Source organism: Theropithecus gelada, chromosome 6 (genome assembly GCF_003255815.1).
Source record: "Theropithecus gelada isolate Dixy chromosome 6, Tgel_1.0, whole genome shotgun sequence".
NCBI lineage: Eukaryota > Metazoa > Chordata > Mammalia > Primates > Cercopithecidae > Theropithecus > Theropithecus gelada.
Genome location: NC_037673.1, coordinates 73,993,832 through 74,011,239, shown reverse-complemented (window position 1 = coordinate 74,011,239; position 17,408 = coordinate 73,993,832). Strand labels below are relative to the sequence as shown.

The window sequence follows — 17,408 nt, the reverse complement described above, 5'->3', positions numbered from 1 at the left end:
TTGACCTAGCTGTGTGATACACCTAGCAGGTTTATCATTGAATGTTAAGGCAAAGTTGTGATGTCTCATTAGAATTAGTATCAATTCTAATTAACCTCTAACCTATAACCAAGTTCCTAAAAAGTGTCACAAAGTGCGCTGGGCATGGGAGATACCAAAGCTTTTCTGCTTCAAGAGTCTGAGTCCCACTACGATACTGTTGTATCATCAGGGTTGAGAGTAATGCCCTCAGTAAACAGCTATTGAATAAATTTTTAAAAGTGAGAAAGAGCTCAAGAGGGACATCCGTAGGAGGTGGGAACACAACGAGAACAACCATGTGGCAGGAAGTGGTGACAAACATTTCCCGTGGAGGCAACATTTGCACTGGAATGAGGGAGAGTATGCCCAGATACGTGAGCGTCCAAGGGGTCACTGTGAATAACAGGCCCCTGTCCGAGGAAGGGTGATGTGTGTAGTGTGACCAGATTGTTGACTGTCACCAGCCTCTGAAACCCTACAGCATTCCACTCCTATAACCCAGCCGTGGCCACCCATAAATGCTCTGTGAAGGCAAGCAAATGGCATGCACTCCGTGGACACGCTCGGGAACTTCCTAAGTGGGGCCCATGTTGATCAGAGGTACTTTACATCTGCTGTCAATTGTCTGCTGTGAACTGTCTCTGGAGACGTTCAGATATTTCATAGCTGTGGAATATCTGTTTGATTTCGACTTAGTAAAGGTGCTGAGTGTTGGCTCTCTCAGTGGTGGCTTCTCCACAGATGGCTGGTAGTGGTAACAGGTGACCTTCTTTTGTTTCTGTTCTTAGAATTTCCTTTGCAAGCTGAGGTCTAGTCTTTAATATTTAGTCTGCTAAGCCTGTGTGACGGGGAAGTGCGAGTGTGGTGTCTAAAGACTCGCTTCTTCAGACAGTTACTCTATGGAACAAGAGCCAGCCTGTAGTGCTCACTTTTCAGGCAGGAGAAATGGCCTTTTTCTGTACAGATGGTTGGTGACCCAAAAAGACAAGAAACCTTGAGTCCCATCCATTGGCCAGCAGGTAGTGAAGGAGGGTAGCAATCATGACTGATGTGGAGGGTAGCCAGGGGAAGGCTGTGAAACAACCATGGAGCCTTGTCCCACTTCTTCACCAACTGAAAAGCTGTGGTTCAGACTTGGCTCCTCCATTCCTAGCATCCCTCACTGTGAAAGACTGATGTGGTCGCCTTCAGACCCAGTGAAATACTCACTGTGTTCGGCAATATCCAGCCTTCCCCAGACTGGGGGACTGGCAGGACTATGGAAATGCTTTTCTTCCCACTTACGGGATTTCATTAGAAGTATTTGATATCCCATTATTTGATTCCAGGGCAGTATTTTAAAATTTTACCTAAGACATAAATTTGTGACTGGTCTGATCACAGTCAGTGCAAAATGTTGCTAGGAAATCAGGACTGTGACTTGGCTTTTCCTGGTATGTTTCCTGCGTTTGCATTGGGAACACAGTGATAAAATGTAGCCTCTGCCCTCACAGATCCCCAGTCCGATTATTTGTGTTAAATGCAAACCACATGTTTAGATTCCCCAAAGAAACTCTGAAGATTCCTGCACAGGTAGATAAAACTTCTGTGAGGAAAATATGAAAATGGCAGGAGGGGTGTGGCAGGTGCTGCGTTGAGATGGCTGGTGCCCAGCGGATTGGGAGGGCCAGCACCAGCTATCCCAATGCAGTACTATGACCACTGGTGAGGTTGTCAAGGCTCTGTCTCCAGCTGGAGGTGGCACCTGTTGGGCTGTCCAAGTGACCGACCATCAGCTTTTCATTTTTTTCCTCTACAGATAAGGTTGAATCATGTGACCCGCCCATTGCCTGCAGATGCTAATGTCTTCTAAACCCTTGGTACAATGAGGCTGTTAGAACACGGGGCTGAGGATGTCTTTTAAGGTTATGAAAATTGTTACCTTCTAGGGCACCATTCTGTCAAGTTGAGCCATGGCAGAGGTGACCACCCCTCCAGGTGACTTATGGCTTCTTTCCATGGTGGCTGTGTTGTCTTTGGTGGCTGGCCAGTGTCATTCTCCCCACATTTCTTCTTCCTCCTAGCTGTGCTTGCTGCGACCCAGTCTTGAATCAGGTAGAGATGCCAGGCAGAAGAAAACAAATGCCCACAGCCCTAGTCCCTTCCTTTTTCCATTGCCCTTCACACAACACACAAACACACCCCCAAAACAACAGTGCAGTGGGGCAAGGTGATGGCAGGGCCCCAGAGACTACCAGAGAGGGTGGCTTCACTTCAGGAACTGCTTTTTTAATAGCTGCAAAGGGAGAGCAGACGGACCATTTTCTGGCTCAGCTGTCATGTGAAACCCAGTCCAAATCATCCTTTACCTTCCATTTGGCCTCTGAACGTAACCTATGACCAAGTTGATAGTCCCTGAGTGTACTCCAAATTGAGTACCAGAAAAACCATTCCAAGTCTCCAGCAAACTTCGTATCTGTTACTGTATTCTCTTGCCTTAGTCTGATACGCCCAATGAAGAAATTATTGATTTTAATTGTTTTATTAGTATCATCAAGCCCATTTGGAATTCAGGGCACAAGACTGCTTTTAAACCCCGGGGCTCACAGGCCTAGAACAGGATACATCAACCACCCAAGGTCTCCATTTTCTTTCTTGCTGACACATTTCATTCTTATTGACTGGTATCTCAGTTATTTTACTGATTTCCTCCATGGGCACTGTGGTTTAGAAATATTTTATTACAAAGCAAATTACACTGTCAATTTTTATTAAGGGCTTACTGTGTGCCCAGCATTATTCTAAACACAGACATTAGAGCAGTAAACTAAATACACAAAAATCCCTGCCCTCATGGAGCATAAAGTCTAGGATGGAGATGGATAATCATCAAATAGTAGGTTGAGTTGTATGTAATGACAATTCTTGTAGGTAAACATTATCAACTACTGACAGTTTCTTGTGACTGCTAGGATGAAGTCTGTGCCTGAGGGATGCTTGTCAGGGCCCAGGAACTCCTGCTGAGGCTCAGCTCAGAAGCTGCTTTCGGCCTGAGAGCAGTGGAGAACCAGGGCCAGGCTGGTTTGCTTCCCACTGTGGACCTCGTTTGGGGAGGACTACATGTGGCATTCACCACAGAGGGACACCTGAGTCACTGATCTTGCTGGGACTCCTTTGGTAGAAGAGGTTTTATCTACATACCCAAAGAAATGATGTGATTTAAAAAAAAAATTATTTTTGCTTACCTGAAGGTCCAATTTTCTCTTAGACACTAGTCCATTTTACAGGTGAGGAATCATAGAGGGCAGAGCCTGGATTCAAACCCTATTCCATGGTCTTAGTTATGTCAATAACAGCTGTGATGGGCGCTGGGAGCAGAGGCCCACCAGTCAGGGCAGAGTGGATAGTGGCAACTTCCTCCACTGCTCCATGGAGCCCTGGGCTAAGGTGCTCTTGCACCTGTCAGGACTGGCTGCCCAGGTCGCAGTGTGTGGTTGGCACTTCACACCCACGGGGCAGATATACCTCACCCGCTTTGTATTACTCTCTCACATGGACTTTCCTGTGGACTTATAAATAGTCAAGCTGAGCCTTTCCATAGGCTCACAAGCATGGCACCCTTATGTGATTTAAACAATAGCAATAGTCTCCCTGCTGTCTTTATTCACATACTGAGCCAGGAGCAGCCACAAGATTTGAAGATGGCCTGAAGCCCCTCAGCAGTCACACCTGAGGAATTAGAAAAGGGAGCACCTCAAGGCGATGAATACTCCTGGTTGAGCTCAGCATGCCGTGGAAAGAAGGCTGATGCTATCAAAAATAAGGATTGTATTAAGTGATGTAAAACTTGCCTGCTTCCCCAGAGAACCCAAGACAGCCAAATTAAGGTATTTCTAACACCCTACAACTAGCCAGAGCCTGGCACAAGGTGAGCCGGTATGTGACAGCAAACTCCATGCTTTGTCTTCTGTCCCTAATATATTAAAATGCGGGGGCACACCCAAGATGGCCAAATAGAAACAGCTCCAGCCTCCAGCTCCCAGCATGAGCGACACAGAAGACGGGCGATTTCTGCATTTTCAACTGAGGTACCGGGTTCATCTCACTGGGGCGTGTCGGACAGTTGGCGCTGGTCCGTGGGTACAGCCCGACCAGCGAGACCTGAAGCAGGGTGAGGCATTGCCTCACCTGGGAAGCGCAAGGGGGAAGGGAATTCCTTTTCCTAGCCAAAGGAAATTGAGACACACAACACCTGGAAAATCGGGTAATTCCCACCCTAATACTGCACTTTACCAAGGGTCTTAGCAAACAGCACACTAGGAGATTATATCCCACATCTGGCCCAGAGGGTCGCATGCCCACAGAGCCTCCCTCATTGCTAGCACAGCAGTCTGAGATCTAACTGCAAGGTGGCAGTGAGGCTGGGGGAGGGGCGTCCACCATTGCTGTGGCTTAAGTAGGTAACAAAGCTGCCAGGAAGCTCGAATTGGGTAGAGCCCACCACAGCTCAAGGAGGCCGGCCTGCCTCTGTAGACTCCTCCTCTGGGGACAGGGCATAGCTAAACAAAAAGCAGCAGAAACCTCGGCAGAGGTAAATGCCGCTGTCGGACAGCTTTGAAGAGAGCAGTGGATCTCCCAACACGGAGGTTGAGATCTGAGAACGGACAGACTGCCTGCTCAAGTGGGTCCCTGACCCCTGAGTAGCCTAACTGGGAGACATCCCCCACTAGGTGCAGACTGATATCTCACACCTCACATGGCAGGGTACACCCCTGAGACGAAGCTTCCAGAGCAAGAATCGGACAGCAACACTAGCTGTTCAGCAATATTCTATCTTCTGCAGCCTCTGCTGCTGACACCCAGGCAAACGGTCTGGAGTGGACCTCAAGCAAACTCCAACAGACCTACAGCTGAGGGTCCTGACTGTTAGAAGGAAAACTAACAAACAGAAAGGACACCCACACCAAAACCCCATCAGTACGTCACCATCATCAAAGACCAAAGGCAGATAAAACCACAAAGATGGGGGAAAATCTGGAAATTCAAAAAATCAGAGTGCATCTCCCCCTCCAAAGGAATGCAGTTCATCACCAGCAACAGAACAAACCTGGATGGAGAATGACTTTGATGAGTTGAGAGAAGAAGGCTTCAGTCAATCAAACTTCTCAGAGCTAAAGGAGGAATTATGTACCCAGCACAAAGAAACAAAAAACCTTGAAAAAAAGAATGGATGGATAACTAGAATAATCAATGCAGAGAAGATCTTAAAAGAACTGATAGAGATGAAAACCATAACACGAGAACAACGTGACAAATGCACAAGCTTCAGTAACCAACTCGATCAAGTAGAAGAAACAGTATCAGCGATTGAAGATCAAATGAATGAAATGAAGCGAGTAGAGAAAAAGGAGTAAAAAGAAATGAACAAAGCCTCCAAGAAATGCGGGACTATGTGAAAAGATCAAATCTACGTCTGATTGGTGTGCCTGAAAGTGACGGGGAAAATGGAACCAAGTTGGAAAACACGCCTGCAGGATATCATCCAGGAGAACTTCCCCATCCTAGTAAGGCAGGCCAACATTCAAATTCAGGAAATACAGAGAAAGCCACAAAGATACTCCTCAAGAAGAGCAACTTCAAGACACATAATTGTCAGATTCACCAAAGTTGAAATGAAGGAAAAAATCTTAAGGGCAGCCAGAGAGAAAGGTCGGGTTACACACAAAGGGAAGCCCATCAGACTAACAGCAGATCTCTCGGCAGAAACTCTACAAGCCAGAAGAGAGTGGGAGTCAATATTCAACATTGTTAAAGAAAAGAATTTTCAACCCAGAATTTCATATCCAGCCAAACTAAGTTTCATAAGTGAAGGAGAAATAAAATCCTTTACAGACAAGCAAATGCTTAGAGATTTTGTCACCACCAGGCCTGCCCTACAGGAGATCCTGAAGGAAGCACTAAACATGGAAAGGAACAACAGGTACCAGCCATTGCAAAAACATGTCAAAATGTAAAGTCAATCGATGCTAGGAAGAAACTGCATCAACTAGTGAGCAAAATAACCAGTTAATATCATAATGACAGGATCAAGTTCACACATAACAATATTAACCCTAAATGTCAATGGACTAAATGGTCCAGTTAAAAGACACAGACTGGCAAATTGGATAAAGAGTCAAGACTCATCAGTTTGCTGTATTCAGGAGACCCACCTCACATGCAGAGACACACATAGGCTCAAAATAAAGGGATACAGGAAGATCTACCAAGCAAATGGAAAACAAAAAAAGGCAGGGGTTGCAATCCTAGTCTCTGATAAAACAGACTTTAAACCATCAAAGATCAAGAGAGACAAAGAAGGCCATTACATAATGGTAAAGGGATCAATTCATCAGGAAGAGCTAACTATCCTAAATATATATATGGACCCAATACAGGAGCACCCAGATCCATAAAGCAAGTACTTAGAGACTTACAAAGAGACTTAGACTCCCATACAATAATAATGGGAGACTTTAACACCCCACTGTCAACATTAGACAGATCAACAAGACAAAGTTAACAAGGATATCCAGGAATTGAACTCAGCTCTGCACCAAGTGGACCTAATAGACATCTACAGAACTCTCCACCCCAAATCAACAGAATATACATTCTTCTCAGCACCACATCACACTTATTCCAAAATTGACCACATAGTTGGAAGTAAAGCACTCCTCAGCAAATGTAAAAGAACAGAAATTATAACAAACTGTCTCTCAGACCACAGTGCAATCAAACTAGGACTCAGGACTAAGAAACTCAATCAAAATTGCTCAACTACATGGAAACTGCACAACCTGCTCCTGAATGACTACTGGGTACATAACGAAATGAAGGCAGAAATAAAGATGTTCTTTGAAACCAATGAGAACAACGATACAACATACCAGAATCTCTGGGACACATTTAAAGCAGTGTGTAGAGGGAAATTTATAGCACTAAATGCCCACTAGAGAAAGCAAGAAAGATCTAAAATTGACACTCTAAAATCACAATTAAAAGAACTAGAGAAGTAAGAGCAAACACATTCAAAAGCTAGCAGACGGCAAGAAATAACTAAGATCAGAGCAGAACTGAAGGAGATAGAGACACAAAAAACCCTCCAAAAAAAAAAATCAATGAATCCAGGAGCTGGTTTTTTGAAAAGATCAACAAAATTGATAGACCACTAGCAAGACTAATAAGAGAGAAGAATCAAATAGACGCAATAAAAAAATGATAAAGGGGATATCACCACCGACCCCACAGAAATACAAACTACCATCAGAGAATACTATAAACACCTCTATGCAAATAAACTGGAAAACCTAGAAGAAATGGATAATTTCCTGGACCCTTACACTCTCCCAAGACTAAACCAGGAAGAAGTTGAATCCCTGAATAGACCAATAGCAGGCTCTGAAATTGAGGCAATAGTTAATAGCCTACCAACCAAAGAAAGTCCAGGACCAGACGGATTCACAGCTGAATTCTACGAGAGGTACAAGGAGGAGCTGGTACCATTCCTTCTGAAACTATTCCAATCAATAGAAAAAGAGGGAATCCTCCCTAACTCATTTTACGAGGCCAACATCATCCTGATACCAAAGCCTGACAGAGACACAACAAAAAAAGAGAATTTTAGACCAATATCCCTGATGAACATCGATGCAAAAATCCTCAATAAAATACTGGCAAACCGGATCCAGCAGCACATCAAAAAGCTTATCCACCATGATCAAGTTGGATTCATCCCTGGGATGCAAGGCTGGTTCAACATATGCAAATCAATAAACGTAATGCAGCATATAAACAGAACCAAAGACAAAAACCACATGATTATCTCAATAGATGCAGAAAAGGCCTTTGACAAAATTCAACAGCCCTTCATGCTAAAAACTCTCAATAAATTCGGTATTGATGGAACATATCTCAAAATAATAAGAGCTATTTATGACAGACCCACAGCCAGTATCACACTGAATGGGCAAAAACTGGAAGCATTGCCTTTGAAAACTGGCACAAGACAGGGATGCCCTCTGTCACCACTCCTGTTCAACATAGTGTTGGAGGTTCTGGCCAGGACAATCGGGCAAGAGAAAGAAAGAAAGGGTATTCAGGAAAAGAGGAAGTCAAATTGTTGCTGTTTGCAGATGACATGATTGTATATTTAGAAAACCCCATTGTCTCAGCCCAAAATCTCCTTAAGCTGATAAAGCAACTTCAGCAAAGTCTCAGGATACAAAATCCATGTGCAAACATCACAAGCATTCTTATACACCAGTAACAGACAAACAGAGAGCCAAATCATGAATGAACTCCCATTCACATTGCTTCAAAGAGAATAAAACACCTAGGAATCCAACTTACAAGGGATGTGAAGGACCTCTTCAAGGAGAACTACAAACCACTGCTCAGTGAAATAAAAGAGGACACAAACAAATGGAAGAACATACCATGCTCATGGATAGGAAGAATCAATATCGTGAAAATGGCCATACTGCCCAAGGTAATTTATAGATTCAATGCCATCCCCATCAAGCTACCAATGAGTTTCTTCACAGAAGTGGAAAAAACTGCTTTAAAGTTCATATGGAACCAAAAAAGAGCCCGCATCTCCAAGACAATCCTAAGTCAAAAGAACAAAGCTGGAGGCATCACGCTACCTGACTTCAAACTGTACTACAAGGCTACAGTAACCAAAACGGCATGGTACTGGTACCAAAACAGAGATATAGACCAATGGAACAGAACAGAGTCCTCAGAAATAATACCACACATCTACAGCCATCTTATCTTTGACAAACCTGACAAAAACAAGAAATGGGGAAAGGATTCCCTATTTAATAAATGGTGCTGTGAAAATTGACTAGCCATAAGTAGAAGGCTGAAACTGGATCCTTTCCTTACTCCCTATATGAAAATTAATTCAAGATGCATTCGAGACTTAAATGTTAGACCTAAAACCATAAAAACCCTAGAAGAAAACCTAGGTAATACCATTCAGGATATAGGCATGGGCAAGGACTTCATGTCTAAAACATCAAAAGCAATGGCAACAAAAGCCAAAATTGATAAATGGGATCTAATTAAAGAGGTTGTGCACAGCAAAAGAAACTACCATCAGAGTGAACAGGCAACCTACAGAATGGGAGAAAAGTTTTGCAATCTACTCATCTGACAAAGGGCTAATATCCAGAACCTATAAAGAACTCAAACAAATTTACAAGAGAAAAATAACCCCATCAAAAAGTGGGCAAAGGATATGAACAGACACTGCTCAAAAGAAGAGAGCAGACACATGAAAAAATGCTCATCATCACTGGCCATCAGAGAAATGCAAATCAAAACCACAATGAGATACCATCTCACACCAGTTAGAATGGCAATCATTAAAAAATCAGGAAACAACAGGTGCTGGAGAGGATGTGGAGAAATAGGAACACTTTTACACTGTTGGTGGGACTGTAAACTAGTTCAACTATTGTGGAAAACAGTGTGGCGATTCCTCAAGGATCTAGAACTAGAAATAACATTTGACCCAGCCATCCCACTACTGGGGATATACCCAAAGGATTATAAGTCATGCTGCTGTAAAGACACATGCACACGTATGTTTATTGCAGCACTATTCACAATAGCAAAGACTTGGAATCAACCCAAATGTCCATCAGTGACAGACTGGATTAAGAAAATGTGACACATATACACCATGGAATACTATGCAGCCATAAAAATGATGAGTTCGTGTCTTTTGTAGGGACACGGATGCAGCTGGAAACCATCATTCTCACCAAACTATCGCAAGAACAGAAAACTAAACACCGCATGTTCTCACTCATAGGTGGGAATTGAACAATGAGATCACTTGGACATAGGAAGGGAATCATCACACACCAGGTCCTATTGTGGGGGGCGGGGGAGAGGGATAGCATTAGGAGATATACGTAATGTAAATGATGAGTTAATGGGCGCAGCACACCAATATGGCACATGTATACATATGTAACATACCTGCACGTTGTGCACATGTACCCTAGAACTTAAAGTATAATAAAAAATAAAATGCATTCATTTTACATTTTAGCCACATATAATACAAATGAAACATGCAGTTAATGTTGAATTGGAACAAAACATATGAACACTTGATCTTTTAAAGGAAAGAGCAGCTAATGCTGCTCCACCTCAGGCCTACACTCCGAGCTTTAGGGCAGAGGCTGCAGCACACCCAAAAACACCTTTGCATGCTGGGCTGGGGGACATTGTACAGAAGGCCCAGGGACGGTACACCAGAGTGGCACCTTAGGACCTGGAGGAAGAAAACTATTAACGTCCCCATCATACCTAGTGGGGTACTTCATAGGGAACAAAGTGGGATGCAGACAAGAGTAATTAGGGTTTATTATAGGCCTTAGAAATATTTAAGAATTGGTTAAATCATTTTAGATCTCAGCTGAATAAACTTCTGTTCAGATGGAGAATATTTTTTCAAGAGTACTAAAGTGTAGCCTGGGGGTCTCTTCTCTCCCCAAATCATTATACTTCTCAAAATATGCCCTTAACAAAAGCTGGTCTGCTTCTGTGTGGGAGGGGCCTGCCAAGGGCGTGACCTGTGTTCAGGCTGCTCGTCTGTTTCCAGTTTTGTTACAATGGTAGAACAGACTTCACGATTCACAGCCACCTATAAGTGATGGATTAGTCCATTCTACAGGTGAAGAATCATACGTCACTCACTCAGCCCAAAGAGGGCAGAGCCTGGATTCAAACTCTAAAGTCAGAGCTCGTAACTATTAACAGAATCACCTCTTAATTTTGTGAGTCTCTGCTGTGGTCCACCATATTTCTGGTTTGTGTTCTAGCCTCCTGCCCTTGCACTAGACTATGGGGTCTTTTCTGCTGCTTGATTTCTACCCTTTTGTTGCTGGTTCAGGACCTTCCATATTCTGGAGGACCAAGAGTCTGCACTGGCTGCTGGTCATTTCTTACAGCCTCTCTCCAGCTTCACTTCATCTTCCCAGCACCAATCACATTTCCTTGCTACAACTCATTGCCTCTTGGGTTCCCACCACTCAGATCTGTAGAGGGGGCCATGGGGTTAGAAAGACTTCCTTGTGAATCACCCCTCTTCAGACAGCATCTGAATGGATTCCCTCTACTCCACCCCTGCTACAAAGTCCCTTGAGGCCATCTGAGAAGAACAATGTGATGGGGTGGGGACACTGAGATCCCAAATGCCCTGGTAGTGACATGCCAAGCTGGACACCATCATAGGATGAAGACCACTATCAAAGTTGTGATGTGTGGGTTGACACACTGTCCCCAGTCTTCCTTCAAGCCTCATACTGCCATAAAGTCAGTCATGTTTTCTTTGTGGGGAAGTTGCTGTAAATGACTTAGAAGCTTTGGTGGGATAAACCCAGAGAATTTCAGTCAAGGTAGGTAAAGAAACAGAACTCAGAGTCAACATTAATAAGTGTAGAATTGATATTCCCAGGTATCTAAAAAGTGGGAACTTTGTAATCAAGCATTCTTGATTACATAGGTTGAATTTTCCAGAGAAAACATTTTTCCCCTCCACATAGGATAAAGCCCTCTTCCTCCTCTTGCAGTATCTTGCAGGTGAAATAAAGGCCTTTAAAATGTATCTATATATAAATATAAATACATATATAAATATATATTTTTTTTCTTTTTTTTTTTGAGACGGAGTCTCACTCTTTTGCCAGGCTAGACGATCTCAGCTCACTGCAACCTCCACCTCCCAGGTTCAAGCGCTTCTCTTGCCTCAGCCTTCCGAGTAGCTGGGACTACAGGCATGCCACCACACCCAGCTAATTTTTGTATTTTTAGTGGAGACAGGGTTTCACCATGTTGACCAGGATGGTCTCACTCTCTTGACCTCGTGATCCACCCACCTCAGCCTCCCATAGTGCTGGGATTACAGCCGTGAGCCACTGCACCTGGCCTAAAGATTTGTTACCAAGAAAGTTTTAAAGTTTTGCTGAGTAAAATCTGGGGGGCCTAGGCTGCTTTTGTCATTTCAGGCCTCTGGCTTTTTTGGGAGGAGCTGTTGTCTTGTGACTGGCAGCCAGGGCGAGGCACCCACTGTAGGCACAGGGCTGATACCTGAGGGTCAGCAAGCGACTCTTTTTGTGCCTCACCGTAGTCCTAGCTCTGGTGGGACTAGGCATGAAAAATAACTCTAGTGATGCATTCTGGTTATATAGTGAGCAGTAATGCTGTGAAGAACAGGAAAATAGGTGTTTAAAATTACAAGGTAGTAGGGTCAGCAGAATGGAAGTAAAGCTTATTAGTGTCTACTCTCTTAAAAGTACACAGACAGAAAGTCCTTACAAAGTTTGCAATTTGTAACAAATCAGGTAAAGACCTGGTCTCCCTCTTGGCCCTTGCTCTTGCATTTAATCAGGCTGACATCAGGTGGTTCTGTGTGAATTTTGCTTATACCAGGAGTTGGCGAACGCTTTCTGCAGAAAGACAGTAAATATTTTAGGTTTTGCAGACCATAGCAAAGCAGTCGTAGGCATCCAAAAATGGCTGCAGCTGTGTTCCAATAAAACTTTACTTGTAAACCTACATTTGGCTTGAGGGCCTTAGTTTGCCAACATCTGCCTTAGACCAAAAGAGAAATGCTCAGTGCACCAAAAGCCCTGTGGGAATACATAGTAACAAGTTGGCCACGAATGGTGGAGGCCGAGGTGGGAGGATCACTTGAGCTTAGGAGTTTGAGACCAGCCTAGGCAACATAGCAAGACCTCATCTCTACTTAAACGAAAACTTAGCCAGGTGTGGTGGTGGGTGCCTGTAATCCCAGCTACTTGGGAGGCTGAGGCAGGAGGATAGCTTGAACCCAGGAGTTCAAGTGCAGTGAGCTACAGTTGCACCACTGCACTCCTGCCTGGGCAACAGATTGAGACTCTGTCTTAAGAAGAAAAGTAACAATTTGCTTTTCTAGAAGAGAAATTTTTAGTGGATTCACATTCCAACATGTAAAAAAGTGGCTGAAAATATTTCTAATAATGTGTTATTTCTTGATCAGGTCACATTAGTTGCATGAAACAGTCCCAACACTTTCTGTTGCAGAATAGATGCCCTTGCCCAAAGCAAGCAAATCAAGTAACAATTACATCAGATCTGGACAGTGTAGCACCATGGGGATTTTCTAACCTGTTTTCTCGTTTGTTCTGCAGGTCTATTCCTTATCCTTGGTTTGATACTCTACCCTGCTGGCTGGGGTTGCCAGAAGGCCATAGACTACTGTGGACATTATGCATCTGCCTACAAACCTGGAGACTGCTCCTTGGGCTGGGCCTTTTATACTGCCATCGGGGGCACAGTCCTCACTTTCATCTGTGCTGTCTTCTCCGCACAAGCAGAAATTGCAACCTCCAGTGACAAAGTACAGGAAGAAATTGAAGAGGGGAAAAACCTGATCTGCCTCCTTTAGTTTGGAAAAGACATTAATGCCATTTTCTCCCTTGAGTAATCTTGTGAAACAGTTCACAGTTTCATCATTTGAGTCAAGTGGAGAACCAACCTTTACCTACCAAAGCCACGTTCCACAGCCCGAGGCTTAAACAGGACCAGTGAGAGGCCACATCCAGCTACGCAAAGTTACTGGACGTGCGGTCTGCAGTGGACATAAGGAATGGAACATGAAAATAGTATATAATCCCTGACCTGGAGTTACCAAGTTCTGTCAGACTCCATCTCCCCCAGGTTCAATGAAGGATAATAATGTAAATCATTAGGGCAGCAGTTTCTCTGGTAAAGGAAGAGACCATCCGCCAGATTTGCAGGCTGCTTCTGCTCCAACGCTGCTTGTGTGTGAGCATCTCTGCCTCAGAATGGGGTTTTGGGTTGGATTTTTTGTTTTCCTCTGTTCTTTCAAGGCCATCTCAGTTGGAGACGAACAAAAAACTATAAATTTTACTGGGGACAGGATGTGTTTGCTAAAGGGCACAGCAAGATACTGTCTTTTGCTTAGCTGACCAAAGGGGTCAGCAGGGGTGGTGTGGAGTCATGCTGTGGAACTTATTCTAGGCTGAATCCTAGGGTAAGGTGGATCAACTGAACTGTCACTCCAGAGATTTTAGAAATTTGAGTAAAGAAACAATAAGGACCTATACAATCATATGAGAACAAAAATAAATACGAAATCTTGCTAGTGAAGACATTTTTTTTTCCTCTTCCCAGCAGCCAGGCTAGCACCAGTTCTGGCCCAGTGTCCTCTTCTGGAGATCACATGTTTTTCTCCTAAGGTTAGGATTGTGCTTTGACTGCCAAAAGGAAACCTCACTCTGTTTCCTCCTTCCAGGGACTGAGGTCTCCAAGCCAGCTGCGGCTCATTCAGATGTTCACTGGGAGGACTTGCCAGAATCTCGGCACTTGGGGGGAGCCCTTTCCTCCCTGTTTGGTGACCATGCTGTAGTCAGCTCTATTTCCAATCCCGACAGTAGCAGAATGGCATTCTACAACAAAAAGAAGCTAGTTGTGGGAGTTAAGTTTTTGTAGTTACTGGTGTTGATCCTGAAAGCAGACTGAGATAACATTAAATTGCTGCAACTGAAGAACTGCAGCTGAGACTTTAATTAATTCCAGGAAAGTACAGAGGACAAAGTTAATTCAAAAAGAGGAGCTAGATCAAGGTCACAGCACTGCCTACACCTGTTTACAAAAAGAATCAAATACCACTATGAATAAGGATTCAGGGGCTTTTAACCTACTCTCCTAATTACCAATATCACTGATTCAGGAAGACAGTATCTCAGAATGACCAGGGCATCGCAGAAACAAGCTACTCTGACATTATGGGAGCTTCAAAATTGTATCATGATACAGAAACACTCCTTAGCACTTTAAGAGATTTCTGGAAGGGGAAAAAGTGTAGGTCTTTGGGTTCATTAATCTGCTCGCTTGAGGACTTTGTTTTGAAAAAGTACCTTCTGTGGACAAGGTATTGTGTGTTAAGTGCTACCAGCTATACAACCCTGGTTCAGATTTTGCAACCTTGCCCCAAGTGAATCATGTTAAAGCTGTCTGAGTCTAAAGCACCATATGGTGGTGCAGAACAGATAATTATACAGAGATGGAATGGGACAACTAAAGTTTTACTGCATTCTGGTTTTGGGCCTATATGAGAAACCATCTTATCTCACAGATAAGGGCTAAGGGCAAAAGGGGTGGGAGGTGTTTGTTAGGCCTTAATGAGTTTCCCATTCCTGAACCAAAATTCAAAGTGAGCAAGATATAAATCCTGTGATTTTGGTGAAGAAAAAAAACGGGTATCTTCATAGCAGCCAAAACATTAACCATATCTCTAACACCACCCAGAAAGAGGCTGGAGGAGCCACTGGACAAAGCTCCTGTCTCTGTGTGTACATTTATAATGTTCTAACCAAGTCTCAAACCTTGGCAATAATTTTCATTAAAAGCAATCCCATTCATCAGACAAATCTTGATGGAAAACACAAAATTTTTCCATAAACTTATCAGAAGACTCACTTTCTTTTTTCTTTCTGGGATAGAGAAACCATTTTCTGACAGTAGGTTTACAATCTCAGTGTCCTTACAAGTTAAGTCCTAAGCTCAGAGGATCCTCCGAGCATGTCCATCACCTGCTCTTTGGCTAAGGCGGCAGTGTACCTCTAGATCAACCTGGAAACAGTCACAAGGGAGTGTGACTTCTTGGCCATAATAAAGTCACTTGACAGTGTTTATGTTATTAATTTGAACACACAGAAGACAAAAGCACAGGTATGCACACACACAAAACCCCAAACCACTAAAAACTACCTAAACACTGAGTAAATAGTAAAAAGGTAATGTTGGGACTTTTAAACCTTGAATTCATTAGCCAGGCTTGGGGTGAAAGGACCATCTAATATCATGCAAGTCTAAACCATACTCTTCCACACAGCTGTTTAAAAACCACTGGGTATGAGGAATATGCTAGTAAGAAATGTTAAAAATAGATTGTTGGCCCACACTTATTTTTCTAATAAATAGGACCATTATTACTACCAGGATAGTCTTATTTATTTTGCCTGAATTTGTGCTTAAAGAAAGTCTCATGACAGGATGGGATGGGCTGCGCTTCTCAGTGTACTCTGAGGCAGAAATATTTGCCTTGGATTCTGTGGATTTTTTAAACCTGTGTGCTGATAATTCAAACAATGTTGCATTAATTGTGTAAGGGTTTTTTATAGTTTTCAAACATCTGTGGTGTAATGATCTTTGTTAAACATATATTCTGTAAAGTGCCATAGTCTTTTTTTATGTGTAGCATATTTAAAAATATATATGTATATTATACATACACAAGTTCGTGTGAAAGATGTGCAATAACAAAGGTGTATGTATGTTTTGTTGTTTTGGAAACTGGACAGGAGTCAAAACAGGAATGTTTCTGTTTTGGCAAAGGAGAGTTCCACATTTTTGCCTTCATGGCTTATTCAGTAACCTATAATTTTAATGCTACACAAATCTTATGTGAAGAAAAGACTGGTATGAAATCATTTTCTCCTGGGTCTAAAATAATCACTAGCATATGTCAAGGTTAAGCCAGCAAGCCAGGCCCAGTTAATGCTAGTCTTTCATGTGAAATGTGAAGCTGCCATGTTGCCTTTTCTCTTAGTAAGATAACTAGTAGCTGGTACATAATCACTGAGGAGCTATTTCTTAACATGCTTTTATAGACCATGCTAATGCTAGACCACTATTTAAGGGCTAATCTCACACCTCCTTAGCTGTAAGAGTCTGGCTTAGAACAGACCTCTCTGTGCAATAACTTGTGGCCACTGGAAATCCCTGGCCGGCATTTGTATTGGGGTTGCAATGACTCCCAAGGGCCAAGAGTTAAAGGCACGACTGGGATTTCTTCCGAGACTGTGGTGAAACTCCTTCCAAGGCTGAGGGGGTCATTAGGTGCTTTGGAGGAACTCAGCACCATTTGATATTCAACAGCCACTTGAGCCAAATATAAAGTTGTATTTACAGCTGATGGACTCAATTTGAGCCTTCAAACTTGTAGTTATCCTATTATATTGTAAACTAATACATTGTTTGTCTAGCATTGATTCGGTTCCTGTGCATATGTATTTTCACAATGTGCTCCCCTCCCCAGATCTTAATTAAACCAGATTTTGCAAATTCATTCTTATGCTTTCAAGTCTGAGTATACTGGCTTCAATATGATGTGTATAATCTGATCAAGAAAATACCTATAAATCAGTCAACATTTATTTTAACTAGCTTACATGTAATATTGATGAATGGAAAAAAGATATTCAGATATTTTAAACTATTCCATTCACTAGTAACATATATGTCCCTATCTGTGTTATCTTTAATGTCAAGTACGTATT

The 17,408-nt window shown here is 42.9% G+C and overlaps 1 protein-coding gene across 1 annotated transcript in view; it reads left to right on the top strand.

Annotated features, from left to right (window-relative positions):
• The window catches only part of LHFPL2 (LHFPL tetraspan subfamily member 2), a 162,811-nt gene extending 145,611 nt beyond the window's left edge, over positions 1 to 17,200 (top strand). The window contains exon 5 of the mRNA XM_025389099.1: positions 13,233 to 17,200. Within this exon, the coding sequence (XP_025244884.1) occupies positions 13,233 to 13,489 (257 nt within the window). The 3' untranslated portion in view covers positions 13,490 to 17,200. The remainder of the gene's footprint in view (positions 1 to 13,232) is intronic.
• Positions 17,201 to 17,408: the final 208 nt, after the last annotated feature.